The sequence below is a fragment of the Rhincodon typus genome, chromosome 17 (genome assembly GCF_021869965.1).
Source record: "Rhincodon typus isolate 14 chromosome 17, sRhiTyp1.1, whole genome shotgun sequence".
Classification (NCBI taxonomy): domain Eukaryota; kingdom Metazoa; phylum Chordata; class Chondrichthyes; order Orectolobiformes; family Rhincodontidae; genus Rhincodon; species Rhincodon typus.
In genome coordinates this window covers 55,806,327-55,830,857 of record NC_063348.1, presented here as the reverse complement: position 1 = coordinate 55,830,857, position 24,531 = coordinate 55,806,327, and the positions used below count along the sequence as shown (strand labels likewise).

The window sequence follows — 24,531 nt, the reverse complement described above, 5'->3', positions numbered from 1 at the left end:
CCCACTATAGTCCGCACTGGGCCCACTCGAGTCTGCACTGGGCCCACACGAGTCTGCACTGTGCCCACTGATGTCCATGACAGGCCCATTCGAGTCTATGTTGGGTCCACTCATGTCCACGCTGGGCCTAGTCAAGCCAAATCTTGGCTCACTTGCTACTGCCACAAGGTCAGCACTGGGATCACTTGAGTCTGTGTGCCCCCACCGCCGATGCCAAGCGAGCTCAGAATAAGAGCTAAATAAAAGAAAGGAGAAAAAATAAGAAAAGAGAAATAAAAGAAAACAAAAGCGATTGGAACAGGCAAGCACCAGCTCAGGAGCCCTACTCTGCTGCCATCTTAATGACGTAGTTGAGTTAGCTTGATGACTCAGCTATCATTATATATTAAGGCAAAAAATAGAACAAAGTCTCTGGAGATATTTTGATTGAAATTTTGATTAATGAAATAAAGAAGACTTTTTTGACATTTAGTCACAGTTGTAAGTGTGGAAAGCACACCTAGAAAAGCTTACATAAATATGGTGATCATTAGGTAACCTTTCAAGTCAGGGCTTCTGATTTTCTCCTGAACTTTCTGTTTTTATTTCAAATTTCAAGTATCAGCAGGATTTTGCATTTGATCACCGGATTATTAGTTTTACTGGTGCAGGTTGACAGAAAAAGGCACATGGGAGAGCTCCTATCTGTAACAGTGCCATCAACCTTGCCATCCAACTGAGAAGGTAGTTCAGCTTTCAGTTAAACCTCTCATCCAGAGAGCAAGACCTCTGATGATGAAGTGCTCAGTGTCAAGTGGACATGTCAGTCTAGATATTGTACTCAGGCCTCTAGACTGGGACTTGAGCCCATAACCTCTTGACTCAGAGATGAGATGCTAGTAACTGAGCCACAGCTGGTGATATGTCATGTGCCAAACAACAGTATCACTTCTTTTACTGAAATAGGTTGTTGGACAATGAGAGTGAGCCAATAGTGGTGAGGCTTGTAACAATTGGTAAATCATAATGTTTGTATTCTTTTGTGGGATGTCATAATGTGGAGGTGCCGGTGTTGGACTGGGTTGGACAAGGTCAAAAATCACACAACATCAAGTTATAGTCTAACAGGTTTATTTGAAAACTCAAGCATTCGGGGCCTTGCTCCTTCATCAGGTGTAGTCTATGGGATATGAGTCTGTGGGATGTGAGCAACACCCTCAAGGTCAGCATTTGTTGCTCATCCTCCATTGTCCTTGAACTGAGTGGCTTGCCATAGGCCATTGAAGAGGACAAATGAGAGTCAACAGTGCTGTGACTTTAGAGTCACACACAGGCCAGATTGGGTAAAGATGTCAGATTTCCTTCCTTAACAGAAATTACTGAACCCGATGGATTTTGCAACGAACAGTGATAGTTTCACGGTCACCATAACTGAGATTAGATTTCAATTCCAGCTTTTTAAACAAATTCATTCATGGGACATTGGAATGGCTGGCTGTTCCAGCATTTATTGCCCATCCCTAGTTGCCCTTGATAAGGTGGTAGAGAGCTGCCTTCTTTAAGTACTGCAGTCCTTTTTTGGAGGCAGACCAACAATATCCTTAGAGGGGGCAATTCCAGGATTTTGACCAAGTAACAGTAAGTAACACTGAAGGAAAAGCAATATATTTCCAAGTCAGGATGGTGGGTGGCTTAAATTGGAACTTGCAGGTCGTGGTATTGTTGTGAATCAGACCACACACCCCGAAAAGAAGATTGGAAGGAGATATTGTTAACCCTAACTTTAATGTTTATTTAAAGACAATGGAAAGGAGCTGTGTCCCAGATGCAATTTCATTGGTCCACCACAAGGCTTTAATCAAAACATATTTTATTCTTACAAAACAGTTACAGTACAAAAAAAATTGGCATAACTTTAATTCAATTGAAATGCTTAACACGATAATGTGTTATTTAACCACTAATCATCAACTATTCCAATATAGGTAGAATTCCACAAACGCACCCTTTGGCAAAAATGCAATTCAACAAATCAGTTATGGTTCTCACATGCTGTCTCTCTTCAGCCCAGAATAAAGAAACAATCTGCCTCTTTTGATTTTTAAGAGGAAGCCTCGCTGTCTAAGACTTCACTCTAGCAGCTGGGAACTCAAGCTTTTTAACTCAACGGCCAGCAGAAATGCTTCTCCTGAACCAAAAGCAAATCTAAAATCTTGCCTGGGTTTGTGTTAGCCTTGACCCCACCCACTCATGATTCTTTTGTCTCATTTAAGAAAAAAACCTTGGGGAGATATCAAAAGCTGTTTACTTACAGCCTGTCTGAAAGAGACATTTTGACACCACTGTGACAACACCCCTCTACAAGAGAAACAGGACAGGACACATCTCTCTTAAAAGCACAAAGCCATCACAGTGTTCCTATGTATCTGCTGCCCTTATCCTTCTAGATGGAGATGGTTATAAGTTTAGTAGATGCTGGCTAAGGAAGCTTGATGAATTTCTGCGGTGCATCTTGTAAAAAGCACACACTGCTACCACTGAGCATTGGTGGTGTATGGTGTGGATATTTTGTGGATGTGGTGCCAATCAAGCAGTCCGCTTTGACTCAGATGTTGTTGAGCTTAGAAAATAGAACATAGAACACAGAACATTGAACATTGAATAGGAGAGCATAGTACATGCCCTTCGGCCCACGATGTTGTGCCGACCTATTATCCTACTGTAAGATCAAAACTAACCTGCATACCCTTCATTTTACGATCATCCATGTGCTTATCCAAGAGTCGCTTAAATGTCCCTAATGTATCTGACTCTACTACCACCGCTGGCGGTGCATTCCACACACCCACCACTCTCTGTGTAAAGAATCTACCTCTGACATCGTCCCTGTACCTTCCTGCAATCACCTTAAAATTATGCCCCATCATGATAGCCATTTCCGCCTCTCATCATCTTGTACACATCTATCAAGCCACCTCTCATCCTTCTTCGCTTGAATGAGAAAAGCCCTAGCTCCCTCAACCTTTCTTCATAAGACCTGCCCTCCACTCCAGAAAACATCCTGGTAAATCTCCTCTGCACCCTCTCTAAAGCTTCCACATCCTTCCTATAATGAGGTGACCAGAATGGAACACAATATTCCAAGTGTGGTCTAACCAGGATTTAATAGAGCTGCAGCATAACCTTGTGGCTCTTAAACTCCCCCTGACATTGAAAGCTAACACACCATACGCCTTCTTAACAACCCTATCAACTTGGGTGGCACCTTTGAGGGATCTATGGACATGGATCCCAAGATCCCTCTGTTCCTCCACACTACCAAGAATCCTGCCATTAACCCTATATTCTGCTTTCAAATTCGACCTTCCAAAATGAATCAATTCACACTTTTCCAGGTTGAATTCCATCTGCCACTTCTTTGCTCAGCTCTGCATCCTGTTGATGTCCAGTTGCCACCTACTACAGCCCTCCACACTATCCACAACTCCACCAACGTTTGTGTCATCATCAAACTTACTAACCCACCCTTCAACTTCCTCATCCAAGTCATTTATAAAAATCACAAAGAGCAGAGATCCCAGAACAGATCCCTGTGGAACACCACTGGTCACCGAGCTCCCGGCTGAATACTTTCCATCTACTACCACCCTCTGTCTTCTGTTGGACAGCCAATTGTGTATCCATACAGCCAAATTTCCCTGAATCCCATGCCTCCTTACTTTCTGAATGAGCCTACCATGGGGAACCTTATCGAATGCCTTGCTAAAATCCATATACACCACATCCACTGCTCCACCTTCATCAATGTGTTTTGTCACATCCTCAAAGAATTCATTAAGGCTTGTGAGGCATGACCTGCCCCTCATAAAGCCATGCTGACTATTTCTAATCAAACTATGCTTTTCCAAGTAATCATAAATACTATGTCTCAGTAACCTCTCCAATAATTTGCCCACTACAGAAGTAAGACTGACTGTTCTGTAATTCCCAGGATTATCCCTATTCCCTTTTTTGAACAAGGGAATAACATTTGCCAGCCTCCAATCATCTGGTACTACTCCAGTGGATAGTGAGGACACAAAGATCATTGCCAAAGGGGCAGCAATCTCTTCCCTCGCTTTCCATAGTAAGATTGGGTATATCCCATCTGGCCCAGGGTATTTATCTATCCTCATGTTTTTCAAAATTTCTAGCACATCCTCCTTCCTAACATAAACCTGTTCGGGCATATTAGCCTGTTTCATGCTGTCCCCACAAACTACAAAGTCCCTCTCACTGGTGAATACTGAAGCAAAGTATTCATTAAGGACCTCCCCTACCTCCTCTGACTCCAGGCACAAGTTCCCTCCACTATCCCTGTTCGGCCCTACTATCCCTGATCAGCCCTACCCTCCCTCTGGCCATCCTCTTGTTCCTCACATAAGTATAGAACGCCTTGGGGTGTTCCTTAATCCTACCGCCAAGGTTTTCTCATACCCCCTTCTAGCTCTCCTAATTCTATTCTTCAGTTCCTTCCTGGCTACCTTGTAACCCTCTGGAGCCCTGTCTGATCCTTGCTTCCTCAACCTAAAGTAATCTCCCTTCTTCCTCTTGACAAGATGTCCCACATGTCTTGTCATCCAAGGTTCCTTCACCTTACCATCCCTTCCTTGCCTCAGTGGGACAAACCTATCCAGTACTTGTAGCAAGTGCTCCCTAAACAACCTCCACATTTCTGTCATGCATTTCCTTGAGAACATCTGTTCCCAACTTCTGCTCCGCAGTTCCCGCCTGATAGCATTGTAATTCCCCCTCCCCCAGTTTAACTTCTTTCCCATACTGTCTGCTCCTATCCCTTTCCATGACAATAGAAAGGTCAGAGAGTTGTGATCACTATCACCGAAACGCTCTCCCATCTGGAGATCTGACACCTGGCCTGGTTCGTTGCCAAGCACCAAATCCAACATGGCCTCCCCTCTAGTCACCTATCTACATATTGAGTCAGAAATCCCCCTGGACACACCTGACAAAATCTGCTTCATCCAAAATATTTGTACTTAGGAGGTTCCAGTCAATATTAAGGAAGTTGAAGTCACCCATGACAACAACCCTATTACTTCTGTACCTTTCCAAAATCTGCCTCCCAATCTGTTCCTCAGTGTCTCTGTTGCTCCCAATAAAGTGATTGCTCCTTTCCTGTTTCTGACTTCCACCCATACTGACTCAGTGGACAAACCCTCCTCAATGATCTCCCTGTCTGCAGCTGTGATACCACCCCTGATTAGCAATGCCACTCCCCCATCTCTTTTACCTCCCTCCATATTATTTTGAAGCATCTAAAACCTGGAACATCCAACAACCATTCCTGCTCCTGGGATATCCAAGTCTCCGTAATGGCCACAACATCGTAGCTCCAAGTACTGATCCATGCTCTAAGTTCGTCACCCTTATTCCTGACTACAATCCGTCGCACTGACTGCAACTTCACCCTATCGACTATCTATCCTTCCTCACAGACTCTCTGCATGCTGTACCTGCCTGTACACCAGCTACCCCATCCTCTGATCTGTAGCTCCAGTTCCCATCCCTCTGCCAAACTCGTTTAAACCTTCCCAAAGAACTCTAGCAAACCTCCCGCCCAGGATATTGGTGCCCCTCAGTTCAGGTGCAACCCGCCCTTCTTGTACAGGTCCCACTTCCCCAGAAGGTATCCCAATGATCCACATATCTGAAGCCATCCCTCCTACACCAGCTCTGCAGCCACGTGTTCAGCTGAACTCACTGTCTATTCCTAGCTTCACTAGCCCGTGGCACTGGTGGTAATCCTGAGATTACTGCTCTGCTTGTCCTGCCTTTTCACTTCCAACCTAAGTCCCTATATTCACTTTTCAGGTCCTCATCTCTTTTCCTAGCTATGTCATTGGTACCGATGTGTACCATGACTTCTGGCTACTCACCCTCCCTCTAAGGACTCCTCTTGACTCTATCCAAGATATCCCTGACCCTGGCACCTGGGAGGCAATATACCATCCGGGAGTCTCGCTCGGTACCACAGAACCTCTTGCCTGTTCCCCTCACCATTGAATCTCCTTTCACTATCGCTCTCCAATTCTCCCCCATTCCTTTCTGAGCCACAGAGCCAGGCTCAGTGACAGAGACCTGGCTGCTATGGCTTTCCCCTGTTAGGTCATTCCCCCGACTTCTTGAGTGTTGTTGGAGTTACACCCATTCAGGCAATTGGGAAGTATTCCATCACACTCCTGACTTATGCCTTGTCGATAGTGGAGAGACTTTTGGAAGTCAGAAGGGGAGTTACTCATGTCAAGATTCCTAGCCTTTGATCTACTCTTGCAGCCACAGTACTTATATGGCAAGTCCAATCCAGTTTCTGGCCAATGGTAACTCCCAGGATGTTGATAGTGGGGAATTCAGTGATTCAAGGCTATTGCCCATCCTCTAAACCACTCTCACATCCTTCCGAAAGTAACCAAAACTGGACACAATACTTCAGTTGTTACCTATCCCCTAGCTAAAGCTTTGAAAATATTGAACATGTCTGAAGAAATGGAAGGTTGAGGAATCTATTATAGTAAGCATTCCAGTCAGTTTAGCAGTTTCAATATTTTATAGGGCTCAAGGTCATTGGCAAGTTGCCAAAACTCAACTAAAGTTTCCAATGTGTGGAGTTTAAAGTAGAATGCTTTACCCAAATTTGGTAGCGACTGAAACATCATTATTAAATGAGCAACAAGATTCTTAAATGTCACAAGAGAAACTTTGTGGATCACGTTCTATCAATTTTAACGATTTCACAAGTATTTTGATATTGATAGTGAGAGAAATAGAAATGTAGTACTGTGTTTCAACTCTTTCAGAATTCTGAACTAGTAATTTTGTTTTATAAAGTAGATAAAATTATAAGTCCCAGTAATTATTAAGACAAAACCACAAGATTTTACGGTTTTAAACAACTGAAGAAATATTATAATTTAATGATTACACGCAAACAAAATTATGAAAATCATCTATCTTATACTCTGGCATTCAGAATTGCCATGAGGGAAATAGGCAAATTAGTCAAACATGCCACACACACTGCACGTTAAATGGCATACTCAACCAAGGAGATTCCACAGACCTTCTTAGTAAATCAGCTAAATGTCAGTGATCACTGGGAGTCAGAAAATTCCTTCAAACCTCTATCCTCCTTATGCAGAATTTCAACTCCTCTTCTTCAGAGAGGTAGTCTAGACTGTGGCCAACAACAGCTGTTCTCCACCCAAGTTCCACAGGTGCAATCCTCACTAATAGGAACATATTCCAATATCTTTCTCAGATATTGCAAAAGCTATTTTCCCTAACAACATTCCAGCAATAGGCCTGAAGACTTGTGCTTCAAAGCAAGATACATGCCTTGCCAAGTTGTTCTAGTACAGCCACGGCACTGATACCAACCCAGCAATGTGGAAAATTCTCCAGAAATGTCCTCCTTATGCAGATTTTTATACTGATTTTCAACTAATTCTGCCATCTTGATTTTTATTTGAGTCTTCCCAGCCTTTAAAGTGATTGAAAAGTGTATAATTCCACACAAACTGGACTTGCCATGTAAGTACTGCATCTTTAAGATAGGAAAATGCTCCAAGGCAGTTCACATGAATGTGATAAGATAAAAATTGATCACAAGCCAAGGGAAGAAAATGCTAGATCAGCTGATGTGAAATTTCCATCAGAGAATTAAGCTTAAAATCAGGTTCTTAAAAGGAGCGTGAGAGAAGTGAAGAGATGAAGAGGATGAAGGCGAAGAACAAAGAATTGCAGATGCGCGAAATATGGAATAAATCCTAAAATCCCATAAAACAACATTCTGCCAATGCATGAGGTTTATACGAACAGAACTTGTTTGCTTTGGAGTATGAGTTTTGGATGGGAAAAACCCATCTGGTTCACTAATGTCCTTTAGGGAAGGAAGCAGCCATCCTTACCTGGTCTGGCCTACATATGCCTCCAGACCCACAGCAATGAGGATGCCTCTTAACTGTCTTCTGGGCATTAAATGCTGGCCTAGGCCCTGTTTCAAGTCTCACCCACTCCAGAGGTGGGTAATAATAGCTCTGAACAGGTTGATTAAAAAGTAGGTTCAATGTTGGCCTAGACAGCGATGCCCACATCCTGTGAATGAATAAACAAAACACCATTTATCATTTTTCTAAACGCCAATGAATACAGGCCCAACCTGACTAACCTTACCTTATAAGAATAATATCACTCCCACCTGCTTCCATTACAGGTCTCAGTCAAGTGAACCTTCTCTGAACTGCTTTAAGTGCATTATTATCTGCTCTTAAATCGTAAAACCAAAACTGTGCAATGTTTCAGACTGGCCTCACCAAGGCCCTGTACAATTGTAGCAAAATACTTCTAGATGCTATTCCCCTTGCAATAAATTACAATATTCCATTTGCCTTCCTAATCACTTGCATACTAACGGTTTGTGATTTGTGTACCAGACCACCCAGATCCTTCTGTATCTCAAGACTTAACTCCATTTAAATAATTTGCTACTTTTCTGTTATTCATGCTAAAGTAAATCAGTTTGCATTTTCTTGCATTATATTCCATTTGCCAAATTTTCTCCTAGTCACTTAACCTGTCTATATCCCTTTGCAGACTCCGTATATCCTCTTCTCATTTATTTTCCTATATATAGGCCAGTTTAGGTAAAGAAATCAGACATTATCTTCCCTTAAGGACATTAATGGACCAGTTGGTTCTTTATGGTAATTTCATGCTTTTTTAAAAACTGGTTTTAATCCTCAAATACAGCCGCTAAAACTAAATTCTTTGGTCATTTATCTCATTGAGGTTTGTATGAATCTACTGTGTGCAAAATAGTGGCTACTTTGCTGAGTTACTTAAGTAACTACATTTTAAAATTGCACAGCTGACCGTACAGCCACTTTGGGACGTTAGACGATGTGAAACACACTAAACAACAGCAAGTTATATTTATCTTCTTTAATTAAAGAATATATGCAATTCAAGTTATATTACCCCGAGGGAAAATAACTAAATCTTATTATGTAAGGTTTTTATTTTAAATCAAAGAATAAAGACCATAGCAGAGACAGGTAATTAACTTTTAGAAAGATAGAGGTTCTGTAATAACATATCACCATGAGAAACTTTTCCCTCAGTATTAAATGTCACTGATCTTAAAGTAAACTATTTAATGGTGCATTATATGCAAACCATTTAAAAATATTTAAATATACCTGAGGTTACGTCATATCAATACATATTTATTATGACAGGAATTGAACAGAAAAGTGAGGACATTATGTTTCAGTTTTACACAGCACTGATGAGTCCACATCGTGAATATTGTGTGCCGTTTTAGACTCCCTATTTAAGGAAGGATGGAAGAATGTTGGAGATAATTCAGAGGAGGTTTTCATGATTCATATCTGGAATGAACGTGTTGGCTTGTGAGGAAAGGCTGGACAGACTGGATTTGTTTTCACTGGAGTTAAGGGCTGACTTGATTTACGTGTATACGATCCTGAACAGCATCGGCAAGTTGGATGTGTAAAGTACGTTTCCTCTTGGGGTTGAGTCCAAAACAAGGGAACACTGTTTAAAATTTAAGAATTGCTAATTTTGTCTGAGATGAGGAGGATTATTTTCTGCCACAGAGTTGTGCAAGCTTACATCATTGCCTCAGATGGTAGTAAAGGCAGGGTCATTGCATATTTTACAGCGGGGTAGATAGCTTCTCATTCGGCAAGAGATTCAAAGATTTTCGGGAATGTCCCGTCAGAGGGAAGAGCGTGCAATTTAAAACTCAAACGTGATCTTAAATGGTGAAAAAGGCAGGTGGGGCTTAATGACCCACTTCTGCTCCTATTTTGTATTTTGTACATTCATTGAAGTTAAGCATGTTAGCTTATCTGAAATGAGACTATAGCCGTATTACCCATAATATTTTCAAGACTGCTTTTCTTTGAATTTGAAACAACTGAATATAAAGCAGTTTGCATTTATGTTGTACCTTTGATGTGGAAAATGTCCCAGGGCTTCACAGATGCATTTTTAAGGCAATATGAGATCAATGGCCAAATCTTGGTCAAAGAGTTTAAGGAGTCGCTACTATTTCGCACACATTAAGTTCACATAAACATCAATGAGATAAATGACCAAAGAATCTAATTTTAGCGGCTGTATTTGAGGAATAAAACCAGTTTTTTTTAAAAAGGACCATTTTACCAATAAAGAACCCTTAAAGAACTATGAAGGAGAGAAGAAGCAGTGCAGAAATTTTGGTAGGGACTTCCAGACTGGCTGATATTGGTGTTTGAAGGAATGGCTGCTAATATTGGAGTGACTGAGAACAGGGTTAGGCAAGATGCTGGAACTTGAGAACATGAGATCTCAGAAGGTTCTGAGGCTGGAGGTGGTTTCAGAATCTTGTTTGGACATAGCATTCATATTCATATTTATCACTCATTTGCTGGTACAGAACTAGAGAAACTTTTCAAAGCTTTTGCTGAGTGTGAGAAGATTTCCATTGACAATCCATTTAGGATTATGTTTCTCACTTGCTCTTTTTTCCACATCACTTTAAGTTTATGCCCTGTCATTCTTGTCCATTTTACGAGTGGGATCAGCTTATCCCTGTCTACTCTATACAGCCCACTCATGCTTTTGAAAATCTCTGTCAAATCTTCTCTCAACATACTTCTTTCCAAGGACAATTTTTGCCCCAACATCTTCTATCGATTCTCATAACTGAAGTTTCTCACTCCTCGACCTATTCTAGTAAATCACTTCTGCGTACTCTCCAATGCACACACATCTTTCCTGTAATGTGGCACTCCCAATTGTACACAATATTCCAGCTGCAGTCTCATAAATGTTTTGTACAAGTTCACCATCACTCCTTGCTGTTGTACTCTGTGCCCATATTAATGAAGCAGAGAATACGGTATGCTTTACCAACTGCTTTCTCGACTCGTCCTGCCACCTTCAATTACCTCAATCTCAGAGATGGTGACCATAAGGCTCTCATTGATTGTTGTACAAACCCATCTGTTCACTGTTGTCCTTTAGGGTAGCAAATTTGCCATCCTTACCTGGTCTGGCCTACATGTGACACCAGACTCCCAGCAATATGGGTTACTTTTAACTGCCCTCTGAAAAGGCCAAGCAAGATTGTCAGTTAGAGGAAATTGGCGAAACATTGGCCCTGTCAGCAAATCCACATGCTATGAAAGAAAAAAAATCTTGGTTTGTATCTCAGATGCCTTAAAATAAACTCGGAAGAGATCAGGGCTTAAGCAAAAAAGAAAACTGTCCGGCAGAAGTGGGCTGCTAAGTTAGGGCTAAAGATTTTCTTTACACGGACTCTCTGTCAGAGCTCAATGAGATCTGAGTCTGAGGAAGGGTCACCGGACCCGAAAGGTTAACCCTGATTTTTCTTCATCGATGCTGCCAGACCTGCTGAGCTTTTCCAGCAACTTCTGTTTTTGTAGTCAATGAGGTCGCGATCCTTTCTGATTGAAAGTAAAATGAGAGTGTCCCCTTGATAATAATCAGCGAATAGCAACAATCAGGCCTCTCGGCCTGACGTCTTGGTACTAGCCCTCTCCATGAGGAATTCACCCAGTGCCTCTACCCTGCCTTTTCCTGTAGCCCCGCAATTTATTTCCCTATACAGGTAATGATCCAAATTCCCTTTTAGATCCTGGAATGGGCCATTGTGAAGCAAAGCCTAGACTGACCAAGGTCGTGTTTCCACCTGAAGCGGGCTAGCTGTGTCCAGCTCCGGGGAGATGACAACAGTCCGAGCCGGCAGAGAGTGAGGAGCTGTCTGCCAGTGGGATCTGAAATCTCAGGCACAGGTGGAGCTAGCGGGGCGCGGAGATTCCCCATTCTCAAAGGAGCAGCGACTCAACTTCAGCTCACAGATGGAGGTCTGAACGCAGGTTTTTCCCCGCAGGACAGTTCCAGCTGGGCAAAGGGAACAAATCCAGGGCTGGCTCGAAGTGGCCTGAGGCTACCGGACTCATGAACTGTGATAGCTCATTAACCAGCCATGTAAACATATGGCGCAAACAACGCTGTTTCTCTCCCCTCTGTAAAACGCAAACAGCGAGCCGAATTCAAAATAGTTTCTCTCTGACATCTCAGAGCCAGGCAGCCCACAGTTACAAAACCACACACAATAAAATTATTTTCCTCACTTCTGTAACTTGAAGACAATTTGACGCCAGCACCTCTTGCTTATTGTTGAAAAATAAACACAATTTGTCTTATTGAAATTGTAATTCCGTTTAGACATATTTTCTGTCGTCTCAGAAAAAGGTGTGGGAAAGCCAGGGGCAGATGGAAACGTGGGATTCGAAACAAACAGATCAAATATGACCTGGTTGAAAGGCGAGACCGATTGGAAGGGCCGAATAGCCTGCTTCTCCTATTTCGTACCTTCCTATGACAATGTGGATTGACAGTGAGAATAGTTTACGCCAGCTAGGCGAGCTACACAATGACAGATTCCTGTGAGCTCAGTAAATCAGAACTATCTACTTGTTCATTGTGCACGTCTGGTCCTGAATCAGACAACAATCCCCCATTGAAAGGCAAAGTTAACCACCTCCCAGAAAAGATGTGAAATATATTCAGAGAACTGAAGGCGATTGGACCGTACAAAGGAGTCCTTACAACACAGCTAGAAGGGGATGGGGTGGTGGTCTGGAGTGGGGAAGCTGTGGGTGAGTTTGATTTTGGAGACAAATTTACACTCCTTCGTGATAACAACAAATTTGACACTCAAGCACAGAGACACGCCTGTTCATTTACAGAGGCAGTTAACACTCAGCCAAACAGCACATGTACACGAAGCAACGCATTTCTGAAAGGAGCAAATTACTGCAGATGCTGGAATCTGTACTGAAAACAAAAAAAATGCTGGAAATCACAGCGGATCAGGCAGCATCCATGGAGAGAGAGCAAGCTAACGTCTCGAGTTTAGACTTGAAACATTAGCTTGCTCTCTCTCTCTCCATGGATGCTATCTGATCCGCTGTGATTTCCAGCATTTTTTTTTCGTTTTCAGCATTTCTGAAAAGTTAGTCAGAGAAAAAGTAAGGGAAAACCAGACGCGTGTTATCGTTTATCAATCAGCGACCAAAATGTATGGTCATTCTATGCTGTGAAAACGAGTGTAATTTTTACCTGCAGTGTTCGATCATTCTACTCCAAAAAGGAAGAAAATAAATTCATATTGCAAAGTGCATCATCTGTTATTTGTGATTCAAGGCAATAATGGTTAGAAACAAAACCAGAAGTTGCTGGGAAAGCTTCGGGGGTCTGGCAGCACTTGTGAAGGGAAAAAACAGAGTTAACGTTTCGGGTCCGGCGACCCTTCCTCGGAGCGTTTCCAGCAATTGGAGTTTTTGTTTCAGATTTGCAGCATCCGCTGTGTTTTATTATGTTTCAAATATATTGCCTGATTTAGCTGGAGCCATGGGGGCCAATGTGTGAACACTTACGTCACTGGAACATAGGAACAGGAGTAGACCATTCAGCCCCTTCAGCGTGTTCCACCATTTAATGGGATCAAGACTGATCAGGGGCCTAATTTCATATACCTGCCTTTTACCCAGATCTCTTAACACCTTTGCTTAACAGAAATGTATCTGTCCCAGATTTAACATTAAACCGACCGAGCACCCACTGCCATTTGTTGAAGAGAGTTCCAAACCTCTACCACCCTTTGTGTGTAGAAGTGCTTCCTAACATCTCTCCTGAATGGTCTGGCTCTAATTCTCAGACAATACCCCTAATTCTAGAATCCCCAACCTGTGGAAATAGTTTCTCTTTATCTGCCCTTATATGCTGAGCCAGCAACCCGTTATATCGTGAAAATCGCGTTGAACCAGTGATCCATAATCCCAGGTCTTGAATCTGATGATCTATTGCAAATAATATTGATTGTGAACATTTCATCAGCGAGGCCGAGTTTCCCCGAATTCGGTGGCAGTAATCTGGAATTTTGCAAACGGTAAATTTTCTTGTCATTTGTTCATCTGCCTTGATATTTGTGAAATAGTGCCACATGGAATTTCACTTCTAATGAACTGAGTTCTTTCCCCGCCAGTACTGAATAAATAAAGCACGTTGATCCTGCGGAGATTTTTGCTTCTGGCTCCATTCCTGATTGCTTTCGGTTCCTAAATCCAATGAAATGTGAAAGATTTACTTGCTGTAAACCAATATTTGGGATCCCATTGGTTTGCGATTCAGGTTAAGGAAACGTTATTATTAACTCATGGTCTACAGAGACGGGGTTTTGCATTGTTTCTTGAAAACTATTGTTTTATTTTACCAAAGTTACCCAGTGGTCCTGAAGGATATCTCAAGGCTATTCATTATTCTGTAAAATCGGTTGAAGTGATCCCTGGAGATGCCAGAAGAAGCGGAGGCTACAGTCTGGAATGCACTGTGCAGAGGGATCGTTTGATAGTCATTTGAATAGAATGAATGTGTAAGATTAAGAGATTGGCACTGAACCTAAATACTCAGTGAACTAGGTTTAGGCACAATCGGCCGAATGGTTCCCCTCTGCACCGTCGCAATTCAGTGATTCTAAAATTCCTTCAAGCAGCCTCAGTTTCTGTCCCGGTGTATCTAAGCAAACAATTCAGAGAATTAAACACAAAACCGAGATTATTTCGCAGATCCTTTGGTCTTTTTGTCTACTAAGGATCCTAAGGAGCTATCTAAACGGTATATTCGTTGAAATGCGAACATCAGGTGTCTTTATGAGGTTAAACTATTCCCTTTGTGTTGGGGATAACAAGGTGCAGGGCTGGATGAACACAGCAGGCCAAGCAGCATCATAGGAGCAGAGAGGCTGACGTTTCGGGTTGGGACTGGGTTACAGACAGTGTAATTCATATACAATCCATAAAGAAGGCTCTGTCAGGTGGGACCAAAACGCCCCACAAACCTCTTAGATTCACAATAACTAAAAAAACAGAAATTGCTGGAAAAACTGGCAGCAGACAGCAGAGTTAATGTTTTGAGATACAGAAGCCTTTCTTCAGAACTGGCTTTAGAGTTTTCTCCAGCGATTTCTGTTTTTGATTTCCACCATCAGTTGTTCTTTTGTTATTTCTCTCTCTGCCTTAGATTAACAGATCAATTTGAAAGTCCGTGAGATAGTGACTCGTGCACAGTTCTGCGATGTTCTTGCCAGACTTACTGTTAGTTTTAAAAAATAACGTGATGGGTAACGGCAAACATTATGAATCGAATAGAACTGTGTTTGTCTCATTCAGTTAAACATTTCAGTGAACGAACGGGCGCTGATCACAATTTCTTGTTGTGTAACATGGGCAAGTCAGTATTTGGGATATAAACAGCCCCTTACATACCAATCCCAATTTGTTTTTGTTCAGCAACCATTAAAGAACAAATCTACTGTGATGAGGAACACTGAAGAAGCTATTGTAAAGATTGCACAACTGTGAAGATTTGAAGAAGGCTGTCGTTTTATACAATAGACGTTCCAGACCTCCGCAAGTTGTTGTTTGGAAGTCGATTAATTGAAGCACATTTTTACTGTGATGACATTGGTTCGGCCATACTCCCAATAGCAGGAGTAAAAAATGTAATTCTGAAAGAGACTGGAAACCACAGCTATAAAAATTCAGCAGTTCGGACAGCAGAACACCTGAAGAAAAGTCACTGGACTCGAAATCCTAACTCTGTTTCTCTCTCCCCAGTTGTTATCAGACCCGCTGAGTTTCTCCAGCCATTTCGGTTTGTTTCTGATTTCCAGTATCCTCGGTTCTCTGAGACTTTTGTTACAAAAACAAAATTCTATTCTGAACAAGGGTCACTGGATTTCGAAACATTAACTCTGTTTTTCTCTCCCCAGACCTGCTGAGTTTCTCAAACAATTTCTACTTTTGTTTGTTTCAGATCTCCAGCATCCACGGTTCTTTAAAATAGAATGCCGCTTTCCAACTAGTGTGTAACAATGCTTCCTCGTGTTGCTGAATTTGGGGTTTTGCAGAGAATTAATAATATGCAGTTTGCCGACGATTAAACAGCTCCCTGCTCCCTGACCCAACATGCAGCTGATAACCTACTTTGTTTTTACTGCATTGTTGAAATAAGGTAGATCGTATTACTTCTTCCTCTGCCAGACACGGAAAGAATTAGGAAATTATTATCTAGGCTAGAACTGGAAATGCGGGGAAAAAATTGGGATGTTTACCAATCTTGCAAATATGAAAACCATGCTGAGCTTTGTTTCTGTTAGTGTTTATGTTCCAATATCTAATAAATAGTACAAGATTTCCTGTTTAAAGTGAAAATCTGTACTTAAGTGAAGGCTAATTACATTAATTCCGCCTGACAGAGAGCTTATTTTTAAATGTTTTCACTTGTAATTATGATCAGATTGCTTCACGCCGCGCAAAACCAAGAAATTCGAGCCCACGATTACGAAATATGAGATATTTCCGCCTGAAGAAAACTCAGTTGATGATTTCAAATGATAGGGAGTTTGATGAATCATGTATTTCCCTTCTGTTAGATATTGCCGGCGCTGAGATTTAACTTCCTCAGAATTCCTGGGCAGATAACCTCTGGTGGTTCAGCACTTTGAAAGGTCGCCCGAGTTGGATAGGGTTGGCTAGAGAAAGCACACAGCAGGCAAAACGATTCCTACAAATCAATTTCTATTATTCATCTCTGACAAAGTAATTATGTTCACGGAGGCAGTTTAATTCACTCTCCAGCCATCAAGTTAGTGACGGGCTCAACATTAGGGGCCGCTTGACTTGGCTGTTGCCAGGCGATTATAACTTTTCTTAAAGAAGAAAGATTTTTCGATAAGAGAAGAATGGTATCTGATCAATCGGAAGGTGTGTGTTTGCCTTCAAAGCAACTGGGTTGGGAGACAATGTCCTGAGCGTTTTCTTTCCTCGCTTCAAAGACAATGTGAACATGCGCAGGACAATCATCCAAAAGTGAATAAGTTTGCTGAAGTAACCACACCCCCAATATAAAAAAATAAAAATCCGGATGAACGTATCACAACATTCACATCTACCTCCATTGAACATGTGTGACTGACACAGGATGAGAAATCAGAATATTAGAGATCTACGTGTTAGCACATTATCCTCAATAGTTAAGGAGCACCAAGCAACACTGACAGGGGATCGCAGTTTGGAGTGTCAGTGTAGCGAGCGCTGGCTTTAATGATGGGACGCAATGCAGCAAAACGGCAGCTTTTAGGAGTGGGCGGGGGGGGGGGGTGTGGGAGGGGGCGCGAGGAAGGGGGAAGGGTCGGTTGGTGAAACTTGGTTCATGGAATCAAACTTGAGACTGCAGCATAATCTCCAGATTTTAAAGACAAAACGCGTGCTGCATTGTTTTAATAAATACTATATTAATTCTAAATCACGTTTCCCCTTTTAAAGAAAACATTCTCTATGCATGTATAATTTTCAACCAAAATTCTATTTCCAGTGCACAGGACTGGACGCCTCTCCGTCTGCGGTACAGATATTACTTTTAACGAAGGTAAACGCAGTCGTCTCACTCTTCTTGTAATTGTTTGAAAATTTATCTCTGCGGCCAGGAAAACCCTGCGGTACTGCCACACACACGCACACACATACTCTCTCTCTCACACACACACACGCACACACATACTCTCTCTCACACACACACGCACACACTCTCTCTCTCACACACGCATACAAACACACACACATACACATACATATGCACACATACACACATGCACACAGACTCACACATACACACATACACACAAATACACACATACATACATAAACATACACACACACCCACCCACACATAGGTATATATACACACACACATACACGCACACGTATACACACGCACACATATACATACATACACACACAAACACATACACTCACATATACACACATACAGACACACATACACATTCACACACACACATACGCGTACACACACATACACGCACGCGCACACACATACACATTCATACACACATTCACACACAATTCACATACACACAAACATACACGCAACACATACATGCACTCATACACATACATACACGCACACACACACATACACACACACATACATGCAGACGCACACATATACACACACACACACACAACGCAGACACATACACACGCGCGCGCGCAAGCACACCCAAGTTTGAGTCCGAGAATGGGATTTAACCTGAATGCAGTTGACAGAGGCTGGTATTCCATCTAGAAGTGTGAAGTGGTTATGGAAGTGGAGAGCGTGCGGGGTTTGGGGAAAAAAGTGGGTGTGGTGGGAATGTGGGGTTTGGTGGGGGGTGGGGGGCGGGAGGTGCCGACAATACGGGGCGAGAAAGCAGATCCCAAGGTGACTGCACTGGGTCAGATGTAGGTCATGAATTTCCGCTTTCGAAAACACATTAGTTTGAAAAGTTCCGTGAAACTTCTGCTGGTGTGCTATGCTAATCTCAAACCGGATTAAATGTCCCTCAAAGACTGGGCGGGGGTTGTTTGTGGTGCGCTTGGCAATACAGATTCACGATATAACCCCACAGCAACAAGGGGGAAGCCTCGACAGAGGCAATTCGGTCGAGGTTCAGAAGTAGGCAGTGTGACAGTGTGGATGCTGTACTTTATAGTTTACCCGGACTCACTTTAACATAGCAGAGCGTGTGGTGCAGAACAGTGGAAGTAATGCATTGCACCATTAGACTGTGGCTCTTCTCCAGATCCACCTTAGAACGAATAGCTACAGCAAAAAATTCAAATCGCGGTTCGCAATCTGACTTTTCCTAAACAAAAAATATATAAAAGACCACGAGAGTAGGAATAAATCTCGTGGGCAATCCACATACAGCTATTTTTATTCTTAAATTACTGCAGTTTTAAAAAAAATCTGTCTATTTTTAAATGATGGCATTTGATCAACTGACCGGTAAATCTGACATAAATCGCACCCAATTTTGTTTTTGGTCTGGCAATCCACCATCCACCGCAACTTGACAAACTATTTGCTTCTCTTTCAAAATGATTCCTTCTCTCACTGTCAATGTGTCTTTTACAATCATAACAAATCCTTCTCTTTACCGTTAAGGTGGTCAAATTAAATCTCAAAATGACACATTTTAAAAACAATTTGAGTTCGGAATCCTCACTGCAAAAGTTGCAGGATTTGAAGGACAATGGTCGCTAAACTTGCTTAACCGGGCGCCCACAACTGCATTGTAACATATAGGAGGGAACTGCTTAATAGCCAGTAATAACTATGTACGCTGTGCACATTAAGTTTATCAATTCACCAAAGTGAGTCATTCCAAACACGCAATCTTTAGGGCATACACGTACTAGAGTGACATCTAAGCAACGTTTGCGCCTTATGTTGTATGTTTAAAATCAGAATCCAAGAGGTGATGATTTATCAAACACTTAATATCAAGGAAATGTCAGAGGAAGGGCACCTTGCGATTCACTGACGCATACTCAATCTACAGAGGAGCGTATAGAAGGCGCTTGCTCTGAGTGGAGCTGAAAACACTCGAAGTGGTGTTTCCCAACGTTTTTTTTTCATCTTCCCCCCCTCCCTGACAGATCTGTTGCACTGCGAAACATGGTGAGTGACATTGGCCGTTTCTTTAGTGTGTTTTTTTTCAAAGAAATATTGCTTTTCTCTTTCTCGAGCTCGTTGATATTGTCCGACACTAGAGCAAGTTAAATAAGTTTCCTGCTTATTGTCTAAACAAATGAGTGATGTAAGTGCGTTTGACAATGCCAGGATTAATTTGAAAGGGATGGTATTTTACCTGGCGCGGGTGGACGGTGGAGCTGTCCGCGGTGCTGAAGCTAGCTACAAAGGGAAAGCGACGCCGTAAAGTATTTGCTGTTCCTGCAACAGTCAACATTTCAAGATTACCCTTACCCACCCCCTCACCCCCTGAACACCCAACCCTCGCCTTCCAAGACCCCTCCCCGTCCAAACCCACCGGACAAAAGTTTGGGGCGATGTCGACTGATTTATTTCGAATGAATTTGATAATCTCAGACAGAAAGATAATTTCTGCCCTTGACATTCATGCAGCTGGTGAGGTTCTTTGTAAAACAGGTTACATCAGTGACCACCAGCGCCCCCCCTCACCCCACCCCAAGCCCCATTTCCGTCCCCAGCTTCCAAAGAAAGCCCTATTTCCAAGTTGCCATCTGTGCAAAAGAACAGGGTGGGAGGTGGGGATGTCGGGCATGGCGTAGCATCGGAGAGCGCCTGTCGGGAGCATTCCCAACTGAAATGACCCAGAGCGCAGGCTGAGTGACGGGAAGCAAATGGGGTGTTAAAGATTCGTGTCGCTTCGTGGAAGCGAAAGGCGAGCGCCCTGAACAATCCGTGAGTTGAAAGCCAAAGCGTTGGACTAGAGCCGCAGATGGGAGCAAGCCGAGGGGAGGGTGCAGTTTAGCAACTGCTTTGAATTGAACATCACACCAATAATAAATTGTAGGAAATACCTGCACATTGCTCTACATCCCCAAGGCTCCGATTCCTCCCTGGCGCTCGCTCTATCAGGAGCGCTGATGGTTTGAATCATACTGTTCAACATATTATTTGGGGATCGCTGTTAGAGACCCACCGTGGCTTCATTGCTGTTTCCTATGTTTCACAGGATTGCACACAGCAGGAAGGCATGACCAAGCCAATAGTCAGCATTGCCGAGAGTTCGTCCCCGGGGCAGCCTAGTAGAATAGATGCCGTTGGGGTAACGACGACTAGCCTGGAAACTGAAGCAGCAGGGGGACTCCAGGCCGCGGTGCCCGGCTCCCAAACCGCCGAAAGCAAAGCCGTCTCTCTCAAAGAAGCCCAGTCCAATGGTTCGGAGGGGGACAAGTTTGGGATCTGTAAGAATGAGTCCGCTCAGCCCAATTCCGTCGTCCATCAGGATTCTATCGAAATGTTACCCCGCAAGGATACTGCAGTGGAGAGCAATGAACGCACCAACACGGTTTACTGTAAAATCGCCGAGGTGGAGGTTAGCTACGGCACTGGGATCCCCACAATCCAGCAAAACAACGCCAAGGGCAGCTGGGTCACAAAATGCCAGAGCACGGTGTTACTGGGAACAGATGGAAATACCGCCGTATTCCCCGGCACTGTCAGCGGGGTAAGTACGTCCAATGACAAACCTGTCTTGAAAACAGTTAAACTGGGAGGTAAATAGCGGGTGGGCTGGCGGTGTAGGGGTGATACTCCAGTTTGGAACTTTACAGGTCCGTGTTATGGTTATGTTCTTGGACGAACTTGTGTTCAGCTTGATTTCAGATTCGAAGGTATAAAACGCAGAAAGGGCGGATTTTCCAATCCTACTTTATTCAGATAAGCACGGCTGTTGACGGGCCAATTTATCGAAAGTAGCACGTAGCCACGCAAGTTATTTGAAGAGATAGATGCTCAAAATATTAAACCCTTTGTTTTTGCACGCTTAAAGCCCTATATTGTTCCTATGTTCCGGGTTGTTCAAGGTGGTGTTTGTTTTTGTATTAAAGAATGATCGAAGTCCCGTTAGACCCAAGCGCCTTTGTTAAAGGCAGTGGTACCAGATTTGTGTTACATCTTATGTTTCCCTTAGGAAGATAAAGGAGATGAGAATAAAGCCAGAGGGAACTGGTCGAGGAAGCTGGACTTCATTCTCTCCATGGTCGGCTATGCGGTAGGACTGGGGAATGTATGGCGTTTTCCCTATCTCGCATTCCAAAACGGCGGAGGTAAGAATGGAAGAGCATCGGGTCCAGGGAGGTCCAGGATCAGAACAAAAAACATCGAGGGAGGTTAGGAAATCCGTAGGACAGAAAGGAATGGGTGCAAACGTTTGCATGGATGAGTGGGTCACAGTGGGCGATAGAGAAGCGAAAGTAACCCTATGCTTGTGAAACACACAAGGCAGTGAATAAACAAGAGGAGTTCTAAGATTTAAACAAAAATCCAGCGGGTCTGACGTATTATTCGCCAATGAAGCGCTCAAAAGCTTTAAAAGAACATTCATTCCTTTCTCGGATCCTCGGTGTTAGCGGTCAGCGGTCATTAAAAATTAAATTGGTCAGAGATACGGGAGATAGAAAAAACGGTCAGTTTGGTGTCAGGTAGAAGAAACGGGGATTGCTTTCAATAAAAAGGAACATGGTGGAGGAGAGAGCGAGTGGAGTTTTTCTGGTTCATTAATCCGTGAACCTTAAGGATGTTGCAATATGCATTCTGCGGCAGCGCTCCCACTGCTGAGGTGAATTAGCAGCAAAGAGAGAGGGGCCAGTGCATTGCTACAGCGAATGATGTTAATGTTGCATCTCATTGACTTACGGAACCCACTCCCAACGAAAATAAATATTCCAAACTAAATCTGTTACTCACATTGCACGGAAGCCCACCAGTCTTGGTTAACATTATAGATACTCATTACAAGGAAGCGGGCAAACAATAGCGTCCCTTTTGTTGAACCTACTACAATTGTGTCCTTTGATACTTGTTTTTTTAAAAAAAGTGTTCTTACATTAGTTTAATTTGTGACTTCCATGTGCAACTTGTTCGTGACCAGCTTCAGCGAATAAAATAGCGGTGTACCGGTCTTTGTAATATGTTTATTTGTTAAGTTATACGCACCCAAATCGTTGGGAAAATAGCACAGAACCTCACTAACTCAATGCACTTTGACGAGGAGAGATTAGTTCCCAGCAAGGACAGAGGAGGTTTAGTTTCATTGAAACTGACATCCTCACAAGCAAGCACTTGTCTCGTATTTTAAGGTGTGATGAATTTGTAGCTGCATTTTAGCATGGACTTATTTGCATCAGAATGTAAGATTCCAATTGCGGGTAATGATTGAGTCGGTATTTCTATGTATACTTTCAAAGAGTTATGCACGTTCATAGGTAAACATCTGATAAATTAGTTGACATGGAATGAACAAGTACCAAGTCCTGAAATGCAAGGTCTGCAAATATTAGCTCATTTGCATATTTTTGTAGGACTGGCGTGTTCATTTATCAATACAGTTTATCAATTTTAAACCATGTGTGCAATTATTTAGAGTTTAGCATTTTAAAAGCGTCAAAATAAGAACAAACATTGCAAGAATGTCAGTCTGAAGCACATCAATGAATTTAGTACATAGCTGACGAATATTACCACAACTTGAGCATTTCCCATCTGTCGTTTAAACCGTGTGGGTTAATATCGAATTAATGCATCGTAAATGCCACTATCCTCTTTCCCCGAGACTTACTCTGTAAAGTATCCAATAATGCTGGAAGATATGACACATTTCCCTCTGCGTTATCACTGTTCAGGTGAATGCTGTAATATATTCGGAATCACCTTGTAGATATCAATGAATTGAAACATTTATTGATATCATGACCCAACTGGTAATGGGATTTGCTCCTGTATTCATTGCCGGTGCCAAGAAGCCTTTGCCAATAGTTGATATGTAAATTCAGAATTTATAAAACGGGAGTAAGTCATAATTCCTGTGCAGGTAAGACAAAAAGAAAATGCATTTGTGCAAATATTGGTAGCGCCCACTCAACTTACGTGGAAATACGCGTCAGGTTGTACCTCTGCAGTGATTTATAATCCAGTTCAAAGCGTCGACAGTTACCAAATTCACTGCAAAATCACACACTGCATGAACAACCCCCTGCCGGAGCCACGGGAATTGCAAAATAAGCAATTTCTAACGTGGGGTTTCTGGGTTGATCGTGGATCCTTGTGAAGTTTTTTTTTTCTTACACTCCGGTCTTGAGCGGCAACTGATGCAGTGATAGTCCTGCCTGACCAGCTGCACAAATATTCCACAACAGTGTCTAACCGAGCAGTAAAGTCCCACGTAGTGTTTTGACCAACGGCGGCACTGCCAACAATTGAATGACTTTTGTTGGAAGCCTCCTGGATTTGGGTTATTTTGATGGAAGTGGGTTTCAAAGGGTGAGCCAAATTAGACTTTAAGAATATTGACTTCTGCGACAGGTTGAGCCTCAGGAATCAACCCACACATCCATTGGTTTGATCTGAGGGGTGGATAAGGTGAAGCTGAGCTACGTACCATTTTGTAACAAAACGTAAATCGCTGGAGAAACCAGAAAGCGTTCTGCCCACAGATGCTGCCAGATCCGCTGAGCTTCTCCAGCAATTTCTGTTTTTGATTTAGATCTCTAGCATCCTTGTTTTACTTTATACAATTCTTTGCGTTGGAGTTGCTCCTAAATGCACAGATTGAGTAATGCTAAATCACAATCAGTTGCCCACATGTTTATTTTCTCAATGTGGGCACTCAGGTTTATTCTCTCTGTACTGTGTCTTTGTGAAGCGCAGTAAAATCTATTCAGTGGGGTTAAAATTGTTACAGAGATAGTAGGAACTGCCGATGCTGGAGAATCTGAGATAACAAGGTGTAGAGATGGATGAACACAGCAGGCCAGGCAGCATCAGAGGAGCAGGAAAGCTGACGTTTCTTCT

General features: G+C 42.6%; 2 protein-coding genes across 2 annotated transcripts in view; both read left to right on the top strand.

Annotated features, from left to right (window-relative positions):
- Positions 1-16,336, top strand: part of prmt3 (protein arginine methyltransferase 3) — a 201,457-nt gene extending 185,121 nt beyond the window's left edge. Inside the window, exon 18 of the transcript XR_007263981.1 lies at positions 15,420-16,336. The gene's annotated coding sequence lies outside the window, so the exon portion shown is untranslated. The remainder of the gene's footprint in view (positions 1-15,419) is intronic.
- Positions 16,337-19,783: 3,447 nt separating this feature from the next.
- The window catches only part of slc6a5 (solute carrier family 6 member 5), a 61,709-nt gene continuing 56,961 nt past the window's right edge, over positions 19,784-24,531 (top strand). The window contains exons 1-4 of the mRNA XM_020518693.2: positions 19,784-19,908; positions 20,531-20,606; positions 20,693-21,187; positions 21,653-21,788. Coding sequence (XP_020374282.2) covers positions 19,784-19,908; positions 20,531-20,606; positions 20,693-21,187; positions 21,653-21,788 — 832 coding nt within the window. The remainder of the gene's footprint in view (positions 19,909-20,530; positions 20,607-20,692; positions 21,188-21,652; positions 21,789-24,531) is intronic.